Below are 25451 nucleotides of genomic sequence, written 5' to 3' on the forward strand. Positions count from 1 at the left end.
GAAATGAGCAAATGGAGAATATTTCCGTATTTTAAGTAATAAAAAGAGAATCATTCCATCAAATACAATTCTTTAAGTAGACTACTATATAAACAACATTCGGGGAGGCAAATGGAATTTTAGAAGACATATTTGCCAATATCTAACACTCTTCATAAGCAGCATTAATCTGTTCCTTTTAAATCTCACCTAACAGATCCAGAAAATAAAATCTAAGTGTTCAGAAGAAACTAAAATTCAGAAACTGATTAGCCTTCTAACAAAAGGTCTTTTAAAATTTCAAATTCCCCTAATGATTCCAACACAACATTTTAAATATAAAATCTGGCCTACTTTGATTTATACAGAAACATCCAAAGATACATTTACAGCACACAGCAAATCACAGCTCCACTGGGCCAGGATACACCGCCATTCACTTCAACCCACTCTACCAGGCTAGTGGCCACGCGGTTACTGGGCTGTTAACAGGTCATCCACACAGGTTCTAGAACGGGAATATAGAAACTCAGCCACTCGCCAGTCCGGATTCCACAGCTGACTCTACTCACCACTCAGGGTACTTTCCGCATCTCTAAGTGGGACTGGCAAGCAAAATGAACCCTAACCATTACCTTTATTCTCCAAGCCCACAGTCAGAATTTTCTGAATCAATTCTGACTGCTATACACTCACTGGAAACAGTAGAATATTATCTCTAATCCAGAATTAAGTAGCAGAAGAGGGAAGCAGCAAAAATTACTACGACAAATAATGGTAGAAAGCACAGGACTCAGAAGCCTCACTACCAATTAGCTGCTGTGTGGTCCTGGGCTACAAATATAACTTCTCTGAGCCTCAAATTTATTTACCCATAAAATGGAAATAACTCATAAGGATGAAGTGAATACACGCTAAACTCGATAAATAGCAGCTACTACTTACTAATTGGCATAAAATCAGGGAATGTATTTCTAGAAGGGGCCTTAGGAGAGGGGCCAAAAAGAAAACGGACATTAATCAGGTACCGGCCATGTGTCAGACGGTTGGTTTCATTTACTTATTCCTTACAACCTTACTCACCCCCTTCTTAGATTGGAGACTGGGGTTCAAAGGAATGAAATGACTGTTAAGGGTCCCACAGACAAGACGTAACAGATGAGCACCCCACAAAAAACAAACAACAATAACAACAAAAAACAAAAAACGCCGGCCATGAGGGAAATACTGTTTCTTCCAGACATTGATCTTCTGATAAGTCAAGCATTGCCAACATGCTACTGGAGGAGTTGCTGAACTAAATCCTAAGATACAGAACTTGTTGATTAGTTAACTTAAGAATTAAAAAGAGAGCTAAACTATTCCAGCGTTTGGCAGAGAACTATTTTCATGTAAAATTCCTGTCGCTTTCTTGTCTGTTTTGTAAAACTATACAGCATGATTTTGGAATATGGTCTGACATAAAAAATATTTTTTTTCCTCCAGAAAAAAAGACTTTACTAATTTACTTTAAAAAAAATTGTTACTAATTAAAATTGATAAAGTCTTTTAAAGGAAAGGTGTTTAGTAGTTTGAAGGCTGTTCGTGGACAGCAGAGCTCGGCCCACACCTCCCAGCCCACCAGGGCCCAGAGCGCGCGGCCCCCACCTTCCAGCAGCCACGTCGGCACACGGCACCATGCGGCCCCCCAGGGGCAAGGCATACTCCCAGCCATGGCCCCGGGGCCCGTCCTTTCACATTTACAGCTCAAATAGGAAAAAGGAGACACTGAAAAGACACGACTAAAACAAGGTCAAAAGCAAAAGACCACAAAGACACGTGGAAACTGATGAATGCTTAGGTTTTTGGGTAAAGACAACAAATTCATGTAAAACAACGTGCTATAATACAGACCGCCTGCTTATCAGCGTTCTGAATCGCAAGGAATGGAGGGGAGGAAAAACAGACTGGGTCTACCAGAAGTCTCCTCCTGGCACATGCTTCCCATCTTTAGTCTACAAACCTAGAAACTAAAACTCAATTAAACAACTAACGATGAACTGCCCTTAATCCAGCACAGCAAACAACTTGATGCTCCTTCCAGCTCCTATGTGCTACTGCTTTCTCTGGATGCACTGAGAATTAGAGCTCCTTTCCTTTTACTTATTGTAAACACTCTGTGGCTTAAAAGTAATCGTCAGTAGCTGGTTTGCTCCAGAGTCTGTGCCTTAGGGTTCTCCCCGTCCTCCCCCAGTTTATAGTGCAAAGTGCCCACCGCGGGGAGCGCCGTCAGAGAGCACAGCAGCTGCTCAGGCCACAGCGCGTCTGCTGCAGAGTCACTGTGATAAAGGCAAGAGACAAGCATCGTCTTCTGTAGTTAAGTGAAGGCCACGTGGCAGGAAAAGGAAGCAAGTATTCTACAGATTGCTGATGGGAGAATCTTCTGCAAAGGGACCCTATCTGCAGCAACTTCAAGTACTGAACTTACCCAAACTGCAGTGGAAAACTGCAATTCCTGTACTTTACTGGAAATGGTCTAAAATGAGCACTGTTTAAAAGTCAAGAAAGAAATGACACGTGCTCCACTTTGGAAAGTACGTGTAAGATCACACATGATTTCACTTTAGAATTCTGTTAATCCCTTTTTCCCTCAAATGGGGGAAATTAGATTGAAAGGGAAGACAGGACAGTCTTTGGAACAGTACTGCTTAAAAGCAGACACACAACACACACACTGCCCCCCACCCCGCCACAGCTGCTCACTGAATCTAAAGCTACACATAATTATTTGTTTTTGTCATAAAGGAAATTTTACTTTTAAAACAAACTCGATGATTCTATCATAAATTATCTATAAAAAGAAGCTAAAACTGAGAAACGTCTAATTTAGGAACTGTCACACTGGTCTTTCACTAAGACCCCAAAGAGACACTGAAACATGGGTCCCAGCTGAAAGAAGAATCCGAATGACAATTGTCACATCAGCTTCAAGCAGGCAGAGGCTGTGGCACGTGACTGTGAGAGGTGACTGCACACGCCTTCCTTCGGAACCTTCTCTAGGAATCAGGACACTCTAAGCGAAGCGCAGATGCCAAGAGGTACCGGTAACCTCGTCAACTTACCCCGCCTGACAACTTAATCACCCTGACCTTGGAGCTGACATGCGGCCCATCTCCGCCACCGCTGCTGGCCCGGTGCATGACAGTCCTTTTCGCGCCAGGCTTGACCTCCGGGGGCCGGCCCTGGAGGGCCGCCACTCGAGCAGTCTGCGAAGGGGGTGGCAGCCCCTCGCCGTCTGCAGGTTTTACCTGCAGGGCTTTGTGCTGAGCTGGGCTCTGAGGTACGGGTCTGGCCGGTCTCAGATGTTTCAGTGGTTTCATCTGCTGTCCTTGATACTGCACGTGAGCACCAGATGGCACAAAATTGGATGTTTTGGGCGGAACGTTTGAAACAGTGACATCTTGGTTTTTCATGAGAAGTCTGTTTTTCACATTCTGTCTGACCTGTGCCCCCGGGAAGGGGAGCAGCGGGGTACCGTTGGTGGGCGATGGTGAAGCTGTCGGCTCCTCCGGCTCGGCCGGGGCCGCGGGCGGGCAGAGCTGCTGCTGCTGCGCCAGCCGCTCGAGCAGCTCCTTCTTCCGCGCGCCCGCCTGCTGCTGCCGCCGCAGCTCCTTCTGCTTCAGGATCTCCTCCCGGAGGCGCTTCTGTTCCTCTATCTTTAAGCGGTATAACCTCGTCTCTTCATCTTCATCAGGAAACTGAAACAGAAAACACATGGTTTACTCGGAGTACAAGGCTGGGTGACCATTCCAGTCTATTTCAAAACCATGAAAATGCACTTTCTAAAAACCCTTTAATTTGGGATTTGAAAGAAGCCATTCAAAATCTGCTTATCGACTTTAAGTGCAACTCCTTCCTCTGGGGAGTGAAGAAAAAATTACACAGCTAAAGCTAATTTGGAAAATCTTATCAGAATATTAAAAATGAAATAATGTAAATTTCCACTCATTTACAAGTTTGAAACCAATTAAACTATTCATTTAAGATATCAAAATATGTTTGAAATAGAAACTGCAACAGTCAGGAGGCCTCGCTGTCACACAGGTTTTATCTGGCTCTTCTCTGACAAACCAACAAAAGGTGGGGTATAAATGACCTGAAAGGGCCTGATTAGAACTATTGATTTTTCGTACAGAATTTTCAGCCTGATCTCAAACTCATTTGTCACAGAATAATTGCTTATAATGAACAGCACAAGTCAATCTCTGTGACCTTGAACTCATGCACTCTCAGAATCAAAATGCTGCCAACTGCAGTACTGGAATATTAATGGTATATAAGGAGTGCCTTTAACATGCCAGCCCCACAGCATTCTGAAAGTCTACCAGAAAATCTTTGAAAAAGTCTGTAACTTGAAAAAAAAAAAAAAAAAGCATCCAAAGAGGAAAGTTTATTGAAAGTTGACCGTTTGTTAAAACTTGTAATAATTTTCTTAAAAAAAATTGTAGCTATCCTCATTCACAGACCCTTTATGTAAGAATATACTAGGATTTACTCTCCCCGGAATTCAGCTGCTCACAAAGAGACCTTACGAGGTGGGAGTCGAAACAAAAACGCAGGAGGAGCTGGCTGGGGCCCCCAGAGCCCGGGCACCTTGATCTACGAGGCATGGGGCCAACCCTCACTGGGGCTTCCCTTGTCACTTTAGAAGCAATTCTGACCAACTCAGTCACCTAATTTCAAAGTCGAGGACAGATCTGAAACAGCAATTTTGAAGGTAGATGAGGGCTACACAGGTAGGTTACAGAGCTAGAAGTGATATTAAGGAGAAGACAGAAAAAAGAAGTTCAAAAAGCACAGGGGCCAGGGTATTCCAGGGAAATTGGCCGACAGTTTAAAACACGGGAATAATTAATATTCACTAGGGTTCTCCCCCAAGCAATCAAAAAAGAGTTAAAATATGTTCCAAGAATATAGGTAGACATACTTCTAAATAGATTTATCCTTTACTACGTCATTATCAGTTGGCTGAGTACAAGAAGATAAACCACATGTAAACGAATACATGTCTGTACATGTATGACTGAAACATGACGCTGAAACGGACACAACATTGTAAACTGACTGTACTTCAGTAAAAAAGAACGCACATTTTTTAAAAAGAAGAAGATAAACCACATTTACCTAAGCAAAACAAATAGAACACTTTAAAAAGTAAAAAAATCTTTATTCCTGGTCCCCTTCTATGTAGAGAGAAAATTAAAAGCAAACAAATTAAGACACTCCATGCACACTATGGCCACCCGCAAGTCCCATGTCATGCACAAAGCATCTGACTCCACAGAAGACTTTTTCAGGGGCGTACTAAAATCAACTGTTAGGAGAGGGACAGTCAGATGTGGCCAGCGGTGCACCTAAAAAGCCTCCTTTCTCATTTTATTTAGCCAGCTATTATGGAAGTATATGTGACTTCATTTTCCTGAGCCAAAGCTGTCCCTACATGTGAGTGAGGAGCTAGCTACATAAACTAAAAGCAGGACAAAATATTTACCAAATATTTCTTTATATAAACTACCTCAAACCAGTTTCTAAATCTACATTTTTATATATTGATTTTAAAACTGAAATGTCACCCTTCTTCTAATCAATGTTATTAAATGTTAACTCAATACTTTCATCACATTATGTTTACATTTCTGATTTGGTAACATTATTACAGCCACTACAGCAATTTATTAGAAGAAAATCTGACCACTACCAATCCCAGTTTCACTGACTGAAAGGTAAATCCAGCGTTAAGTGCCGGTTATGGTGGTTATGAAAACAACCTGCTTAGTCTTATCTAAGGACACTCGTTGTGCCATTCTTTTTACACAGTAAGTTAATACATGATATTTATTACCTTCTATACAAGTTTTGCCAATATTAGTGTAACCTGCACATACTGATCTCTGCCACATCGCAGGCTCGCACACCCAATAACTAAGGAAGCCAGCACTTGTGAGCACTGCGGCTGCTTGCTCAGGGCCACACTGCTAGCGGTGGGGGGCTACTGCCAAGGGTGCTTCTAACCGACGCCGCACTGGACGCCTGCACTTTGTTAGAACCTACGTTATCCAGATACCGTCCAACTTTTACATCTGTATTTCTAGGGAGCAGCCAGGAACTACATCTCCACCTCAGGGAAGCATCAAACAAGCACACTCACTTCTTTTACAGGAGACCAGTAGCTTCAAGGGGTATGTCCCAGATGTAAATTTTACTAGCATGAAACAGTTTAAACGTTCATGACCAGTACTGCACTAATACTGAGCCACTTTTAAGCAAAACAGAACACAGAAGCCAAAGCTAGTAAGTCAATAGGAAAGCATGTAGAATACTGACTTACATTTATTATTTATTCTTACAATACTACGCCTATTTAGAAGTCAGCAATACATACAATTCAAAACAAACCCCCCAAAAATCTTATTTAAAGGCCAAAAGTAAAAGGGGTCCTACCTCCTTGTAGTTCCTGGTACAGAAGAAGAAAGAGTCACAGAAACCTAACAGTCCACAGCAGGGGTCAGCTAACTACAGCCCATGCACCAAATCGGGCCCACACCTGGCTCAGGCGTAAAGTCTCACCAGAGCACAGCCACGCCCGCTGACCTAAGAACTGTCTATACCTGCTTTCATGCTAGCACAGCAGAGGTGAGCAATCTGGACTGTAAAACCTAAAATATTTATTTCCTGGGCCCTTCAGAGAAATCGTTTACTAAGGTCCCTGACATACACAGATTCTGGAACACTATGGAACACTGTGACCGCATAAATGCGCACATACAACCTAACACTGGACCAGGGAGGATGAAAGTGTGTCCTGTGTGAGCACGCTGCTGGGTTAAAGAAGGACCCAGTTAAAAAAAAAAAAAAAAAGTGGAAGATTTTGTGAAGAACTCGCTGTCTGAGAGTGAGCTAAGAGGTACAGGATGATTATAAGGCCTCCTGTGTGAGACCAAATACTATCTTTTAACTCAGAAAGTCCCACCTCCGGTTCTGTCTTTGCTTCTTCTTTAGGCTGAACCACAGGGCTGGCTGGCTTGGCCGTCACCGCAGCCTTCCCCTGCGTGCTCCTGGGCCCCGCCCCGGGCCTCGTGGGCGCTGATGTGCCAACAGTGGGTTTTACTTGGGCCGCGGGTGTGGAGGAGCAGCGACTGTTACTCATCTCTATGACGTGCGACGGTGCTATTGGTAATTCACGCAAGTTACTATTTCTTGGAGCAGTTGGCTGCATCTGCTGCATTGGTCGTTTGGTTACATTCTGAGAAGCTGAATTCTACAACAAGAAGAAAGAAATTCTTATTACAACTAGAAACTTGGGAGAAGAAACAAAAAGGTACATTAGATAAAAATGCTTAAAAAAATCCCTCTAACGGAGTAAGTGACTCCTCCTTCAGGGGACAGGTATCTTCCCACTAGCAAGTATTTTTTCCACGCACGAATGTTCCTGCTCTGTGCGGCAGCACACCTTGCTAGCAGGGACTGGGACTGATAAAGGTGCCACCCCTGCCCACAGACAGGCTCCTCTTCACGGGTGTTACACCAGGTGATGGCAGTTGATGCCTCAGAGGACGGGGACTGACGTTTTTAATACAATCGAAAGAGCCACAAGGACTCCCACACAAGGAGTCAGCGGGGCTCATGGTGCCACCACGGTCAACGGGTCCCTTAAATTCAAAGCAGAACAGAAGAGAACAAAGCATTAAGTTAGTGTCCTAAGGAAAACCACTCCCTGGAGGAGAAAGACGCTCGCAGGTTTTACCGGGGAGGAAATTCCCAGTCACGTTCATCCTCAGGATTCCTCACATAGACCTGACACCTAGAGGAGCTTACAGACATGTGAGGTGGCTGGGGGAGGGCCGCAGCCAGGATGGCTCAGCTCGAGGCTGGGGACGCAGCCTGCCATTGTTCTTACCAGATAAAACCCAGGTAACAGAGCACCCTCTTCCCAGATCTAGAAATTCTTTCTTATTTCTTGTATCATTTTAGTCTCAGTGTTACTTTAGAAACAAAGAGGCAGGTGTAAAGAAAACTGAGATTAAAAGTAGCTAAGTGACATGCTTAAAACTCAAGGTCAAAAGGAACAGGACTAAAGGGAAAACCCTGCCTCACCCTACAGCCTGGAACCATCAGCCTCTTTACAGGTAGTTATTTAATGGTGGACAAGGCAGTAACAATGACCACGGCCAGTGTCCTTCAACGCCTGACAGCCCACACGTGCTGATGGTACTTGAGAGCACAACCTCACGAGTAAACATGGTCATCCCTCACAGTTACACATAAGCTCCCGGAAGTCAGCAAATGTGTCTCTTTTGTTCACTGCTGTATTCCCAGGAACTAGAGCAGTGCCCGACAACAAAGGGTATTCAGTAAATTCTTCCTGAATTCACTTACTAATTCACACACTGCCCAAGGAGACAATCTACGTACCAAATAAGCAGCCACTGGCAAAGGTAGAATGACTATTACCCAAGAATATTTTCTAAAGTTATGTGTCAATGAATAGGATCACCTATCACTACAGGAGCATCTAGACATGGGAAAGGCATCCCCGGAAGACAGCCGGGGGCGGTGGACACTCACATGCCTCAGCCCCTGGCGCTGGGGGCACTGCACGCGACTGGCGCTCGGCTGAGGCTGAGCCGTCGGCATGTGAGGCCTGAACTGCGGCTGGGCCATGGGCAACAGGGGCGGAGGCGGGACGGAGAGGTGGTGGTGGTGCTGGTGCTGCTGCGGCTGGTGCTGCGGCTGGGGCGGGGGCTGGTGCTGCGGGGGCGGCTGGAGCGGGGGCTGGTGCTGCGGCTGGAGCGGCGGCTGGGGCTGCGGCTGCGGCTGGGGCTGGTGTGGAGGAGGCAGCGGCGGGTGCAGGGGCCCCTTCCACGGCAAAAAAAAAGAGAAACAAACGTTTACGATGTATATACTGTTTATGTTCCAATTCAGTCTTTTCTTAAAAAAAAAAACAAAACCAATACCAGAAAAAAACTTCAAGAGGTACTAAAATTCCAGTTTAGATTTACTGATGAAGGTAGTATTATCTTAAATGCAGTAATAAGCCCAAAGCAACTATCCTGCATTTTAAATCCTTTAAATCCTGAAATCCAGGAATTTATCCTAAGGAAATAACTTAGGATGCAGGCAAACACAACCTCAAGGATATTTCTTACAGCACTACTTCTAATACCACAGTACTGAAACCAGTAAATGTGTGCGAAACACAGTGGCAGCCATGAAATGTCAACTTGTGCAGTATTTTTAAATGATGCAGTGGAAGCTGATGCACTGGCATGAGATCATACAACACGTTAACTGGGAAGAAAAGCACAGTGGTGACGATGCGCGTACTAAAAAGACTGAACAGCGTGCGCACCCAGATGTTAACAGTGACAGTGTCTAGCGGACGGCATGACCTAACTCCCTTTAAAGTGCTGATCTACACTTACTCCTGCGACGGAGACGCAGCAGTTACATTTTTTTTTTTTTAGTAAAAAGAAAAACAAAAACTTTTTACCCTACTTTAACATCTTAAATAATAATCATTTTCCTTTTTTCACTTTAGACACATGTTCTTTGTGGTTCAAGCGTATCATCATTGTACACCTCAGGAGCAAACATAAAGTGCCAGCAACACGCCGGGTAAGAAAGATACAGCCGACTCCAGGCAGTGGATGTACACGGCCCGTCAGCAGAGGGCGCTCCAACCTCTCAGATAATGAGGGAGCGGCAACACTTCCTTTCCCACCACTACATGCTCTGAAACGTAATCTTACTTCCCGGCAGCCCTTTTAAGACTCTTGCAGTGATGAGCACAGGCGGTATCAAAACATGCCTTAATTTTATTAGCGGTATACAGTATATCCTTTACAAAATCTTAATACTGGGGAAATGCTTTATTTCCCCCAAAATGACACTTTTTCCTTTTCTCCTATGATTAAGGAGATTGACGATACTGTCAAGAAAGTTTGTAATAAAGAACACATTAGTGTTTACTCCTCTTGTTCTTACTTCCTCTCTACGTCTCAGCGGACTAGAATAGCAAAGGGAAACTTCTTGACTTCAGTTATGAGACACCAAGACCCACAGCCACAGGCACCCCCTCCACGCAGCTCGGGACCCATACCTGAAGATTAGGCTGTGTGTGGGCGGGCAGGAAGGGCTGTCCGGGGCCGGGCAGGAAGGGCTGTCGAGGCGGAAGGAACGGCCGTGCGGCGGCGGGCCCCGGCTGGCTGAAGTGGAGAATCCCCACCGGACCTGGTGGCGGGGGGGCTGGCCTCACGGGCCTCTCTCTGGGGAACACGGGCTGCTGTCCCTGCTGATTAAACGCTGGTCCGGGCTGGGTGAACGGTAAGGGACTGGGCGTGGGCACCGGGTGACCACTGCTAAGAAGCGTGGGAGGTGGTGGTGGTGGCGGGGGACTTCGTTGCTCCAGGAAGAGATGACTTGGGAACCTCGGTTCACCTGAAACTGAGGGGTGGGGCAACATCGTTACCCTCTGGATGCACAGAACACGCACTTCACAGAAGTCACTTTCATGTACTGTTCTACTATGGACAAAAATCACTCACAAGTGGTGGCTGGATATCTAAAAGGAATTCTAGATTTTGCCTCTTATTTCTAGATTGCTTCATTAGTCATTTTCTATAGACACTTTCTTCCTCTGTACGAGGCTGTCACATTTCAGATACCAATAATGTCCAATTTTAGCATTTGAAATGACAGGCAGAAGGGCCATGGCACAGAAATCTGACACTATTAAAGAGATCTCCTACTGGGAGCTAAACACTGTTTAAAACATAGACGCGTTCAGGCACACGGCCCAGTACAGCTTCGTTCCGTTACTCTGTGCCCTCTTTACCTCCTAAGAAGAAGGGGTCTCGCTCCTGGGGAGGGGGCGGGGCCCTCCACTGGTCCTGAAGAGGAAGCCGCGGGGGTTGGCTGAAATTGTTGGGAACAGGTCCAGGTGTGTGCTGTGGAAACTCTGGAGGGCCCTAAAGGACAACAGGAAAAGAGGGTGAAAGGCAGGCAAAGAAACTGCAATTTTCAGAAAGCTGTACGTGTTTCTAAGTTTTCCTCTGAAAACATCCAAGTAGCTCATCTCCTGTAACCCTTTCTCCTACATGTACATAACCTCATGTCACCAAACAGGGGATTCTGACACAACGAAACCGTCAAGCACAAAAATGCAGCATCTAGAACATAATTCAGAGTTTCAGCAGCAGTCCGGCACTAGGAGAACACTGCTGTTGAGCTCACTGAAGTCACGCAGTTACTGACCTCTCGCCCATTCGTCTGAGAGACTAAATGTTTGCTTTTGATGCTCCTGACATTTATCTTCTCAAACGTGCTGTTCTTTGCTACTTTTTTAACACAACCATAATCCACAGCTATGAAGCTGCTTTACTTCAAAACAAGAAAAAGAAATTGAACATGGACCTTAACAAAAATCGGCAATCTCTGACGAACCAGGAAAATGAAATGTTTAAGAAACCACATTACTATAAAAAATATACAGATTTCCTGGATAAAAAAATTTTGAACTTTTATAGATTACCATTTTTTTAAATAACTTCATGCTACTAGAACTCTACAAACTGAAATTACTTCATATTTTAGCCAATATTTTATAACAACTTTAAATGGAGTATAATCTGTAAAAATTCTGAATCACTGTGCTGTACAACTGAAATACAATACTGAAAATCAACTATACCTCAATTTTTAAAAAATTACTTCATTTTCTAATTGGCCTTTCGAGTGTTTACAGAGATTTTTTAAACACCACATTTGCTTAAGAAAGCCTCATATTTTTGGGTGAGAAATTTAAAGAAAGCCTCACAAGTTTTTTCTACTTCCTTTTCCAGAAGGAATTCATTAATTACACATGCTGTATCATCAAAATAATTTTCATTTAATAACACCTCGATCTTTGCAGTATTTCTCACTTTTCAAAGATCGTATTTCTTTCTTATCAATCTAAAATTCTATTGACTTCTGTCATTTTTATTACTAATACAATTAGCTGTTCTCTCTAAACGTGACATCGTATTATAATATTGAAAATGCTTTTTTGCAAACTACATTTCCCTTCCTTCTTTCCTTAAAGGTCTGCTCTATCCACAACATTGTAAGAATAAAGCAAAATAAACACTAGAATAAACACTACAAACCCAGACGACTATTGGCTACATGCCATTAACAAAATTACGTTTAAACACAAATACCGCATCTTTACAAAAACACACTGTCCTAAGACACGTGGAACAGAAAGCCCCAAAGCCATGCCTCCTGCAGTCTTTGTCTGTTCGTTCAGCTGAAATGAAGAACATTCCCGCGGCGTCAGCGTCTGGCATCTGACAGTAGGGAGCGCTACTTCTCACTCTAGATAAAGGCATCAGCTGAAGTGATGAACACCAGGAACCGAGACACGTGAGCTGTATACTGAGAATACATGCTGTACACACGCATACTGAATCGTGAAGGTTTTCTCATCCCCAATAAGTGTACACAGTTTCTCATAATGGTAATTTGAGACTTTACTGGTACGACGCTTTGAAACGGACATTCTTCAGCATTCACTATTTTCACTCAGTAACATGCCAGGGAGAAAACCAGCTCCAGGCGTCAGCTGCAGACGGTGCTGCCGATCAGACCGCACGAGGAGGCTCAGTGGGCCCGCCCCTTCTCCCACCACACAGGCCTTCCTCTTGTTCTAAAACTACTCTTATTTTTGTGTGACGCCAATGAAACACATGGTATGCATCTGCATGGATGTTTTGCCAGGTAACTTTACAAGAAGATTTATTAATAAAGTATTTCTTTCTAGAATACAGCGTTAGTATTCTGTCTATAGTCCTACAGACCTTTTTTCTTACATATACATGTATTTCAAAAACTGTTCTCAAATAATCTTTACAACTTTCTGGATGATAATAAGCTAGCAATCAAAGTCCTGTCATTATTTTTTTTTTTTAAAGTTTAAACCATTTTTCTTGGAGTGGCCCAGAAAATAAAATTTAAAATTGTCTGCCGTCTGGTTTGTGGCAAGGTGTGACTGGCCATGCTGCCTCTCATCCATGCAACTTGACTACACAAATTAGCAACACTCACCTAAGTAAAATCTGTTTTCAAATGTACAGCTTTGTTCCTTAAAGTATTCTGATGCACACCTGACTGTCACTCTTCTGGAGGAGAGGACACCAAGGAAGAGTTTCAAACAGATAAACACAGAAGGGACAGGTTAGGCTCATTAACAGTACCACTACCTAAAATAAGCTGGTGTAAAAGGTAAAAGAAATAATGAAATTTAAAAATCTTTTGAAAGTGAAATGTATGTATTTTCCATGCGGTTTTAGCTTACCAACAGTAGACCCCAGCCACAGAAAGGCACCACAAGAAGCCCCACGAAAGCCCCTGGAGCAGGGAAGCGGCCCATCGGAGGAGGGCTGCCACGCCAGGGAGGGGCCGCAGGTCTGTCTATGTCTTGAACCTGGACCAGCGCTGGCGCCACCTGCCATCTGCACGGGGGAGCGTCAGGACGGTCCAGGGCAGGGAGACCTGAGGAGTGGTTTGGTGAAACGCAGGGTCTAGGACTCGCTGTGTGCTTCCGTGGTGTAGTTACCCGGATTCAGTGTCAGGCTGCTCTGACAGCCCAGTGGGAGCCAGGCTGGAGACTTGAGAATCGAGTCAGAGCCAGGGCTAGGGTCTGGCAGGCCTATTCTGAAGCAACAAGAGTGGGTGATAATTCTTTCTATTTAACAAGGATTCTCAGCCTGTGTGTGTATGTGAGCCAATACCCCGGACACACTTCTACCATACGGTGACTAACAACTGCAGTGATTTGCACAGGATTTAAATAAACAACCCTAGTGAGGCCAACACGAGCATGCACTTAAGAGTAAGGATGGGTGAGGACCTGAGCACACCCGCGGCGGCCTTCACCCGCGGCTCACACCCTGCACAGCAGGCCCTGGGCGAAGCGTAGGACCGCCTGAGCTCGTGCGCACATAGCACAGTGGTGACGGGGCTCTAGGTCCCATTTCACAACTGGGGACATTAAATAATTTGTCCAAAGTGACACCATTTTTTTTTAAAGTCACAGATTTCAATATTCAAGAAAAGCAAGTTAAAATGCAGCAGGAAAAGTTTCAATCCATATGATATAAATCTAATCAAAATTACTACATTTGGGTGTTCTAAAAACCAATCTTTTCCCCTTGACTTAGATATGAAAAGGATCATCTACAACCAACACAGAACTGGGAACCCTGGAGACCACCGCGTCATGTACAAACTGCCATGTTCCACTGACTTCTTTGGAACAAGTTCACTCTGTGCTTCTGTTTCTGCCAAAACGTGTAAAGAAACTTCCATTTCCTCCTGTTCCTCCCCCACTCTCTCACCAACCGCCTGTGTTGCTGCCTCACCGTTTCCGGAGACCATGGCCACAGGCAGCCCCCAGCATCCCACTTCTCTAGAGACTGCTGAGTGCTGTGGGTGAAACCCCCTACACAGAATCGGAACCACTGCAAGGCTCTGTTACTGTCACCTGGCCCTCCACGTCTCTCGCGGTTTCTCCCCTCTTCCCGGTCAGCTCCTCCTCCTGCCCAGGCTGTGCTCCCACCTCTGAGCGGCTTCCAGCCCCTCAGCCCTCACCAGCTGCCCCCTCTAACCCTTCTATCAGGAAAGGTGCTCCTCACCCCTGCCGGGTGCCCCTCCCCTCGGCACTCCCGGCGTCTGGCTTCCTCTTTGTCCCCTCCGCTTTCATTCTCCTGTGGCTACAGAGAATTTTCTAGTGTGAATCATGTGCTCGATGCTAATTTTTAGCAGCAGTCTATTCGTTAAAAAAAATTTGTCTCACTCTATTACTGCATTTGGTCAGATTTTTCACTAAAACAATAGGAGCAGTGTGTGGAATTATAACAGCAGTGGAAAGCTCCACACTGCAGACTTGCTGACCAGCTGTCATCTGCACCATAGGCAGGAGACTCCAGGACTCATGCCCCACCAGCCCTATCAGTCACCACTACGGTCATGAGTTGACAGAAAAGCACAGACAGGGAGACGGTGTCAGAAAGAAGGATGGAGGGGAGAAAGGGAAGTCCACTGGGGCTACGTCCACTTAGCCCTTAAGTACTGGGTTGTACGAACAGCCAGGAAGCAGCAGCACTCACTATGGGAACTTTTCACCAACTTACAACCATCTCACTAATTCCAGCAGAGGGTAGAGCAGAGCGTAGCCCGCGTCGCTGAGAACACCGTCGTCCCCCCACGCGGCGGCGCGGCACGCTCCCTCCGCCCAGCCCAGCCCAGCCCCACTTCGGAGGGTCACTGCGGGACGCGCGTGGTCCGCAGCATCACAGCCGCAGGCAGGACTCAGGCCCGCGTGCAGGAGCGCCGCTCCAGAGCCGCTTCCTCCGCCAGCGGCAGGGGAGTCAGGGAGTGACGGAGTCTCCTCATCCTGCGTCCCTGATTTCTGCTCACAGTTACAAGCTGGGAAGAGGTTCCTGACTTTTCTGACCTGACTACCAAACAGGGCTTTCTTCATTATTTAACATGTGAAGCCCCGATGTTTACTGCTGCTTTTCTTGCCAGGCTCACATCATGCTGGGCTTACAGAGAATTGGAAAATGCACGGTTCCTTCTGCAAGCTGTGGTTATGTATGAATTCCATGATCGCATTTTAGTGCCTCAAGTCTCACCCCCCACTGATGAAGTTCTGAACGGCACCGCCACATGGCTGCAGCGGCAACAGGCTCTTTATAACCTTCTTTCCTCCTTCCATTAGACAGTTAATTTCAAGCCCTCATAAAGACAGGTTTTCTCATTACAGATAAGGCAGAATGTAAGTGGAAAAGTAGACTGTAAGCAGAAGGTTTGTTAAATTTTGACTTTTACTTAGCCACAGGTTGAGACCAGGGAAAGTGTTCTCTCCTTAACACCCCCCTTCATCCTTTTCTAAAAGGAAGCAGTTACTGAATTATGAGAATGAACTCAAGAGACTGATGTGGTTAGTTCAGAATAAAAATTTCAAGCTGCCCTGAGAACTAGGTATATTACTTCTCGAGTCGCTAAGCACTTTCAGATTTCCTGGAAGATTATATTGAGTATTAACTTCTAAAGATATTTTTTGGTATTAAACTGAAAATATACTGGAATCATAAATCTCCCCCCTTTTGAATTTTAATATTGTGATTTTTCTCTTCCCCAAACCTTCTTTTTACTAATCATCCACGTGCTGACTGCATATACAAAGGCATTCAAATGTTACCAATACAGAAAACAGACCCCAGAATTCTTTCTTCATCAGTAATACTGAACTAGAACTTTATTCTCACTTCCAAATGATCCTCTGTCCTAAAGCCATCAGTGACTGAGAAAGTGGACTCCAGAGCTAGACCAGCGGGCTCTCTCAGCCTGTGTCTTCCAGCCCTCCCACCCACTGGCATAGCTTTGTGTACGTGATCGAACCTCCCTGGGCCTCGGTTTCCCCCACCTGTAAAATAGGGGTAACGGACAGTACCTTCCTCGTGGGAGAAGATGGAACGCGGGCAAAGTACTTACAACAGCACCCAGCCAACAGCAAGAGCTCGCTGTGCTTGTCACTGTCGTCCTTACGTGACAGTTCTGCAGATAGCACTCCAGACCGCAAATATTACTATATGGGTTCCGACGGTTTACATGTTTCCCTTCAACGTAAAAGACAAATCAGCACAGATCCCCTTCCTGAGCGCTCCTTCGAGTTCAAACCAGAAAGCCTTCACAGATAAGGTACTACTGAGTACTAGTAATTTCACCTCCTTAATCTTCCTCAAATCCCACTTCTCTCTACCCTTCAGCTGACGGAGCTGTGCGGGTGAGACCGTGTCTGTTTTATTCACCAGTGAACTTCCATGCTCAGCACAGACCCTGGCACACAGAGTCGTATAAACACGTCGTGGATGAATGAACTGCCTGCCTCTGTAAGCAAGGGCAGCCTAGCGCCCATCTGATCACAGCAGGCTGCAGAGCTGGCTGCCTCGGAGCACACAGTCAGTGGGTGGCTGAATAAAGGAGGTAAGGAAATAAAGGAGGTTAGAATCTGCTGACCTAGACGCTGGCAATCAATCCCCAAGGCTCCTGAGCTGAGCAGACCAGGAACACATGTAGCGCAGCAGGACCAAAGAGAAGCCGAGATCAACAGACTCTCATTCTCTGACTTACCTGTAGGGTGGGAATGATTTTAGCCTGCACTGTGACGGTGTCATATAATGAGAGAGGAAAAGCGACATGAACGTGGACACTCGTCTTCACCCTACAACTGTCTCCCAGCATGGAAACTAGGTGGAGAGTTGGTGGGGTGTACTTCCAACACTGCTGTTAAGGCAGCAGCCCAGGCCAGCTTCCCTTTCTTGGCTGTGGATCTAACTGAGGAATCACGCACATGTAAGACACATGACCATCGTAAAACCACACAGGAGGACCGCAGGCTGACTGGCCATGTGACCAAGTTCTGGTAAATGGCATGTGAGCAGAAGTGACGGGGGCCAGTTCCAGACCTGGTCAATTAAAGACAACCTCCTGTGAATAATCCCACTCTTTGCCCACCTGCAACGGATGGAGAGAGAGGCCTCTGAGGGGCAGAGGAGGACACCCAGAGGGTGATTTGAGTGAAAAATAAACTTCATGGTGCCGAACTGCTGAGGGCTTGGGGCTGTTAGGTCAGTTCACCCCCCTGACGCTCTCGTGCTGGACACGCAAGGTCTCCTTTATCGTGCTGGGCCACACCCTCAGGTGCTGCAAGGGCCATCCTGGCAGGTGCGGGCTGCTTTGCCAAGGACTGCCTGACACGGCCCGTGCCCTTGGCCCCAGGACGGACAACTCTGAGGGAGGACTTACGCTCCAGAGCTCTACCCCCGGGATCAGGCCACGGCTGGAGACTTACCTGAGACCAAAGCACAGCCCAGCCGCACCACCTCCCTGGGCTGCACCCCCGTGCCTTTACCTAGTCCTGAGCTCCCAGACCCCCTCAGCCCGCACCACTGCTACTGGCTGACTCTGCAGAGAGCTTCTCTGCCGTCTCACTCAACCCTACTCAGGGAAGTCTTTAGAGCACCTCAATGACCTGAACAAGGGACAAGGTTAGAAAGCCCTGGAGCCCGGACTCACCCCCAGGGCACGCACACTTACCCCTACGCTACCCACTGCTGGGTAGGAACAGCAGTGGGAGGGACTTACTTTCACACCCCCTTACCTGTCTGTCTCACAGTCACATGTGCACATGTAATGGTGTGAGACTGTGTGTGTGCGCTTCAGAGCCAAGAAAACCAGTATGTGCTCACCAAGTGAAGTCAGAGAGCCGTGGAAATCCCACGGCTGGCTTGACTGAGTAAAAGAAATCAGCAGTTCTTATCTGAGCAACCTCTGAGAGACAGACACAGGAGGCGGGGCAGGGACGCCGCCTGCAGGTTAGAAAGAAACAGCTGACCCAGGCTGAGCACACGGGGAGCCCCGGCTCAGGAAGCGGGTTCAGTGGAGTAAGAATGGACAAGGCGGGGGGGGGGGCTTAACCTTGAAGCTCTAAGTGCCACTGGCAAGCTGTGGCAGCCTGGGACAGCGGGCGGAGGGCAGCGGGTGCCAGGTTAAGATCACGGCAGGTCACGCACAGGCCCCAAAGAAGCTGAAAGCCACACTGAGGTGTACAAATGAGGGAGAGCCACGTTGGGAAAGAGACAGCTTTAATGACAAATGCGTCAAATCCAACCAGGAAGACGCCCATCTCCCAAGACGAAGAAAGCACGCATAAGAGCCAGGCGGTGGCAGGATTAGAAAGAAGGGGGCAGGCAATGCAGGTATTCTTGAGAAGGAGAGGCAGTGGCTGACACACGAACTGAGCCCCACTGACAGCAGTGGGTCACTTCTCTGGAGACGTCAGAGCACGCTGGACCCGAGAGAGACCACCTGGGAAGACGTGCGGGCCCGGGATCGCCTCTGTTTGTCCAAACGGAGAAGAGAACCTGAGCGCCTGAGTATCTAAAACAAAGCTTTAAAATAAAACCGGCTTACTGCTATTGGTACTGGCTGTATAAAGTCAAAGGTTAACAAACAGTCGGTGTCATTAAGCTCGCGATACCATTTTTCCTCATTGTCTTCGTTCCTTTTTGAACACAGACGTCACTTTCTTTTTCACCACTTACATAAATTTAAAATCCTGGCCGTAACTTTTAGCCACATAGAAAAGACTGCTAATTGCTTACCTAGCATAAACTCTTACTTCTTCCTTGGTAACAGAAGGACAACGCTGTGCCCAGGGGGCCACATGACTAGGCTCCGGCCCACACGAACTGGCACTGCTAGACGCTTGCGGGGCGGGGGCTCTGGGAAGGCTCACGAGGGTCCCTCAGCTGGCAGGCACCTTTTGCTGCCTGATCCCCTCTCCTTTCTCAGCCTGGAACTTGGGTAGGAAAAAAGGCAGGGTGGTCTTTGGTAACATTACAGAACTGCTATACCAACCTAGAAGAGCTTTCTTTTTCATGCAAAAAAGACACTTGGTTTTTTAAGTCAGCTGTTTACTGTTAACTGAATTTTCTGTTACATGCTGCTTCATTCACATCCTTACTGACAAGCCAAGTACAAACTGTACCTTTCATAAATACAGCACCAAGAAACAGGCAGAATCAATCACTTTTCCTCTAAGGGATGAAAAAACTCAGATTTCGAGTTGAAATGAAAAATCCAAAGTTACACTGTCAATAAATACCCACACTTTCAGACTCTTGCTTGTAAAGTGCACTTCCTACCCTCGCACACTGCTTCTGCTGCGGCAGTCCGTCCTCAGGCAACGCCGAGCAAACCCCAGCTTCCCAAGCCCAGCATTCGGGACCTAAGAAGCTCTCTTGATGTGATCATTCATTTACTAATGTCTATCATTTCACAGGTCAAAAGGATAATAAATGACCAATTCTCTCCAGCAAATGCAGAATTTTAATTTTAAGACAGTGGGTTGTAAATCCCTCATTTAACAGAACTTTTAAAAGAGACGGCGACCTTAATCCTTTCAAATAATTGCTCTATTTTGCTTTTCTTTATATCCCTTTAAAAGTCCAAGGTAAGAAATTATCATTCTCCCTCATATAATTCTTATACAAATTGTACTTTCAATTTTTGCATCTCTTGTTAATTATATGATGTTATCTACATTAATCCTATTCAGAAAGAACTGATAACTTTCGGTTACAAAAAAAAAGATAGAACTTTGCATAAATTGCTGAGCAAAGTTAACCGTATAATGCAAAGAATAAAGAGGCTCTAACAGCTGTTATGTGCCTTATCAGCTTCCCTAAAAGGGGCAGTTGGTGTATTTTAATAAGACTAATTGACCATAACAACGTCATTGAAACTTCATGAATCGTTCAATAAATCAGAGCCTTTTGCTACAACGTTTTCATTTATTAATCTCACTTAAAATGCAAAGAACTGTATAAGAAACCAATAGACACTTAAGAATGACTCTCAGTTAATTCTCATTAAACTGGGTTACATGCAAAGAATGAAGACCACTAGTAACCCCTGACATAATTAAAATTATAGCCCTTTGTCACAATGTTAATCCTCTTATTTCAGTATTTTCCATAGATTTCTTTTTCTTCTGAGATTGTGCCTTGTTTAAATACCAACATTCATTTTCCTGGAAGGTACTTGCATATTTACAGATGCTCTCTAAACATTCTGAAGCACCATCTACCCAGCAGCAAGCACGAGGTTTCACTTGCCGGGGGAGACGCACCACGTGAAGTTACATATGTCAAAATAAGGCCGTGGGATCAAGCAATGAAACTAGAGCGCGCACTAAAGTTGTAACACTGCTACTGTAGTATAAAATACTGCTTCTAACACCGTTTATTTACATTTTCTCATAAAATGGAAGTCCCTTTTTTCCGACACTTCGCCCAACCACCCCACCCAACGACAAGCCCTGTCACAGGAAGCCTCTCCCCTTGAGCGCTGCTGACAGTCAGACTTACACAGCCATGACTCAGCTCATCAGACCCGATTATTCCTACCCCGCTCACTGAGGCGCAGTTTAGTATCTAAAGAGAAAGGCAGAAGGCTCAGCATGAGGAGACTCAGACCTCCTTGGTTCCAATCCTACCTCCTGCACCCAGTTTTGTGAACCTGAGCATTTAATTCTTCCAAGACTCAGTTTCCCTATCTGTAATTGAAGAAAGTGATACCTGCATAAGGCTGCTGAACATAAGCTTTGACCAAATCTGGAATATCGTAATCACTCAATAACCTCTTTCTTTCCCACTGATCGTCGCCAGTGTAAGCTCTAGGAAGACGACTTCCTCATTCAAAGCAGAACTGATTAACAAAGCAAAGCAGCGGCAGCAGTCTACCAACGGAAAGCACAGTCTGTTTCAAATTTCTCTTCTGAATCACCTACCACAGAACCCACAATCTCCACTCCTAGCTATCCCCTGACAGCCATGTTCACACAAAAACCTGTATACAAATGTTCACAGCAACTTTATCCGTAACACCCAAAGACAGGGAAGAACCCCAATGTCCAAATGGTGAATGGGTAGTCAGACTGTGAGGCACCTGCACAACGGAATAAGAAGAAAGGACAAACCACTGACAAGTGCAGCGAAAAGATGAATGAGTCTCAAATGTACTGCACTGGGTGCAAGTAACCAGACCCAAAATGAAGCATGCCACGCGAGTCCATGTATATGTCACAGTTTTAGGAACAGTAAACAGGTCAGTGGTTGCCGGGGACTGGGGTGGGGAGAGGGGGCTGCCTACGAAGGGGCAGCATAAAGACGTCTCCTAGGGAGATGGAACTGTTCTCTATCTTAATTGTGGTGATTATATAACTGTACGTATTTAATAAAATTCAGACTTGTACATCAAAAGGATTAAATTTTTAAAATTAGAAAAAATTCTAATATTTTGGAAGAAGTGCTTTCAGGTACTTTGTAATTTTAAAATTGGGCTACTTTCAAAATTCATCTTAAAAATACATCTAAACAGAACTATGGTTCTGGAACTATGGAACAAGGAATCCTGGAAAAGTAAGCATTAAAAAATAAATTAGTGTGCTTTTGCAGGACATATCAGTAAAAACAGGACAGAGATTTTCTTGACACAGAAGGGGTTCTAAGAGTTTGAAACTCTGTTATTGTCAGCATTTCATCTGCTGGATTATTAAATTACAGATGGACAAGTTGTGTTCAAGGTTTAGGTCTATTATACTTGGCCCTATGTATCTGGGAGGATTTATGAAAGGTATTCAATTCAACGTAACTTAGCCAAAAATAAAACAGTTTATCACACTTTACAATGTGACTTAATGGTTCGATTTTACATGATTTCAGAGAGCACTCCCTGGCCTTCTGAGTTACTGATGCAGACTCCCACTCACCCTGTCTCCACCCAGACACACACAACGTATGCGGACAAGACAGCAAGTCAGGCAAACGGGGCACGGGATTTTATAGCACCCATATTTAATGGCTGTTACCCAGTGTTTAGCCGCGCCTGCTCCTGCTACGGATGGAACTCCCTGACATGATTAGCTTCGATGGTATGATAATGTATGGTAATCATGATTAATCAGAAGCCCACTAGCAAATGGAGGATGTTGGGTGTTGTGTCACCTGCATTTTAAAATGCACTCTCTCCCCGCAAGGCTGACAGTACTTGACAGCTGGAAGGGTCTCCTCCCACATCCGCCTGCTACTACTCACAGATCTGGTAAGAGAAAATGCCCGTCATTCTGTCCCTATCTTAAGTGCTAATAATTACAAAGCATTGCAGGCTTTGTAACAGTATGGGCTCAAAAGAAAGACTTCTTTTTCCTAGATGGAATAAAGTCTGCCTTCACGTCTGCATGGGATAAAATCATAAAGAACCATAATTTGATGCCACAGTCTCATCAAACACGATTTGCATGAAAAGCCGTATAAAATACATCCAGGAAGTGTCAATCACCACCACCTGACACCACGCACCCCGTTACACGGAAAGAGAATGCAGCCAGACCTACCTGTGAGGTGCTGTAAGCACACGGTAAGCCAATCTCATATACTGGGTCTACCTGATAATGGAATCACTAAGAAGACTCATTTAAACTTAGGACAGTAGTCTTTTTAAACATAATTTTTAGTTTTAATTTAAATAAAGATCACTAGGAAATTATTCTGCAGCCAAACTACCCGGTATTTACCTGGCACCCCTGAAATACCAGCATTTACCAGACACACTAATGCAAAATGAACGACTAAATAGGTTTTTTTAATAGTCTAGGTCAAGAACTTTTACAGTGTGAGTTACGTAGAATTTATCTGTATGCTTATCTCACACCCGAAAACAAATTAAGTTAGAAAAATCTCAAAGCAACACTTTTTAAAATATTACTAATCAACATTTAAGTGTTACTTTTTTAAGTGGGCAAACTTGAAAAACAACAAACATTTGAGGACAAACACATAACTGGGAAACACTATGGATGAGGAAAGGACTTAAAACTTTGTATTAATGACAAAAACATCAGGAACAGTCTTTGCGGAAAGAAAAACCTATTAGACTAATGGTAAAACAAAGAACATGGGAGTGGAAACAGAATTCAGACAGACACATGAACAGAAGCCGACCTGCAGAAAGGCAAACCAGGCTCCCCACCCCAACTCCCTGGTAAACACCAGAACAAAAAAAGAGACCCACAACCGGCCTGTGAAATCACACTCAAAGGTCCCGACGTGAACGGAAGTGCTTCCTAAGTGGCCTGGGGAACAGCAGGTGCCTAGATGGTAAGACCAGACAGAAGAAAAGGAGTTGACATGGAGGCAGGATGGACACTCACTCAGATGGTGCCTTGAACTCCTAAGGCACAAGCTTTCTGTGTGTGATCAGCTCTTTTAAGTGTTCACTATTTCTAAGATACATTTTATATTCAGCAGATTCATATTCTGATAGGAAAATGAGTATGAAAAAGATTCATTTTCTGTTATGCTATCAATTGAGATATATGCATATTTCCAAAAAAGATTAATAACTCTTACTTGAAAAAAAAACTAACCCTGGGAATAAACGTTTAAGTGAGAAGACAGCACTAATGGCTGTGTCCCTGACTAACATTACACACACGAGTCTAGTTTTCAGATGGAAACCTCAGTTACAGAGCACATGATTAAGTTCCATAAACAGGGGAAGAAGGCGGACCCCCATCCAGACGCAAAGACGAACATGACAGAAGTGCTGGCTCAGTGCCAAGAGCCTGAGCAGTATTTTCCAAAATGATCCAAAATAAGGAATCCTTTTCTTATATTTATTACTTTGAAATTCAAATCTTGTGTTTTAGACACTGTCTATTCAATTCTCTAAATAAATTCATTAACAGGAAATAAAAATATTAGTATTGCTACATTAAGCATAGCCTAGAATATATTTGGGCCCAAGATTTGAATTTTAAAAAATAATTGTAAACAAGTCTATAAAAAAAAGTGTTTCATTTTAGGTTGCCTAGAGGTCTCTGTGATTTTTAATTAAAAAACTGGAGATGTTACCACTTACTACGGTTTCTAGGCATGCTAGTTCTAAATTAAGAATTTCTCAAGTTTCCATAAAATTGTTAAACAAAACGGACTCTTAAGAAAGTACAGTTCACCACTGGTGGGGAAGAGAAGGGAGCACCTTAGCATTAATACCGACCGGACCCTAATTCCTTTAAAATTCGGAAATCTAGTGCTCCTTCTGCCTACTGCCTGTCTTTTTCACTCTTTAGTCAGCTGGGTAGAGCTGAATTCTTGTATGGTTACACTGTGGATGATGCAGTGCTACTGTGCAAATTCATATACGTATCCTTGAAAACAACAAAAAGTAAAAAATTAAAATACTTCTCTGCACTACTAGTTTTATGTAGGTTCCTAACAGACAGCAAGATAACTCAGCATTAACCCCTGCAGACTCTGATCCAGCACCTATTTATGTGGACTTCTGCACACAAGCCCAGGGCCAGGTCGGATCCACGGGACGTGGGATGACCAGGGCCCTGCAGACACGAGGCAGGCCCCTGCACAGCACGAGTAGGCAGTACGAAGCTGTCTATCCTAGGAACGATGGGGACCCGCAGAGGGGCTTCGGCTGGGGAAAGACAAGATCAACACGAACCTCGCTTTACTCAACACATTTCCGTAATTCAAATCTTTTGTGTTCCCAGGACGCACACAGATTCAAACAGACCCTATGATGAAACTAAGTTAGGTTTCCAAACAAATGGTTTATCAGTTTGTGTGTGTAGTTGTTTTACAAAGTAAAATTCAGTTTAACGAATATTGGCTGAACTCCCCCTACTGAAAAGTACCAAGAAACAGCCCACAGGGCACGCTGCCGTCAGTGAGAGATCGCGAAGGGGCTTCGCTAAGCCACAGCAGCACTGTCTTTAGGGGGCAAAGCTGGGCTGCGTACCTATGCTT

General features: G+C 45.0%; 1 protein-coding gene across 14 annotated transcripts in view; it reads right to left on the reverse strand.

Moving 5' to 3' along the window:
• Window positions 1–25451, reverse strand: part of RBM33 (RNA binding motif protein 33) — a 103609-nt gene that overhangs the window by 26387 nt on the left and 51771 nt on the right. For 8 of the 14 annotated variants that reach the window (XM_064487167.1, XM_064487164.1, XM_064487158.1 and 5 more), the window contains 5 exons: window positions 10853–10985; window positions 10118–10461; window positions 8584–8874; window positions 6989–7276; window positions 3081–3716 (listed from right to left, as the gene is read on the reverse strand). In XM_064487167.1, coding sequence (XP_064343237.1) covers window positions 3081–3716; window positions 6989–7276; window positions 8584–8874; window positions 10118–10461; window positions 10853–10985 — 1692 coding nt within the window. The remainder of the gene's footprint in view (window positions 1–3080; window positions 3717–6988; window positions 7277–8583; window positions 8875–10117; window positions 10462–10852; window positions 10986–25451) is intronic. The other 6 variants (XM_064487169.1, XM_064487163.1, XM_064487166.1 and 3 more) reach the window with 2 other exon arrangements.

This window comes from Camelus dromedarius, chromosome 7 (assembly GCF_036321535.1).
Source record: "Camelus dromedarius isolate mCamDro1 chromosome 7, mCamDro1.pat, whole genome shotgun sequence".
Classification (NCBI taxonomy): Eukaryota; Metazoa; Chordata; class Mammalia; order Artiodactyla; family Camelidae; genus Camelus; species Camelus dromedarius.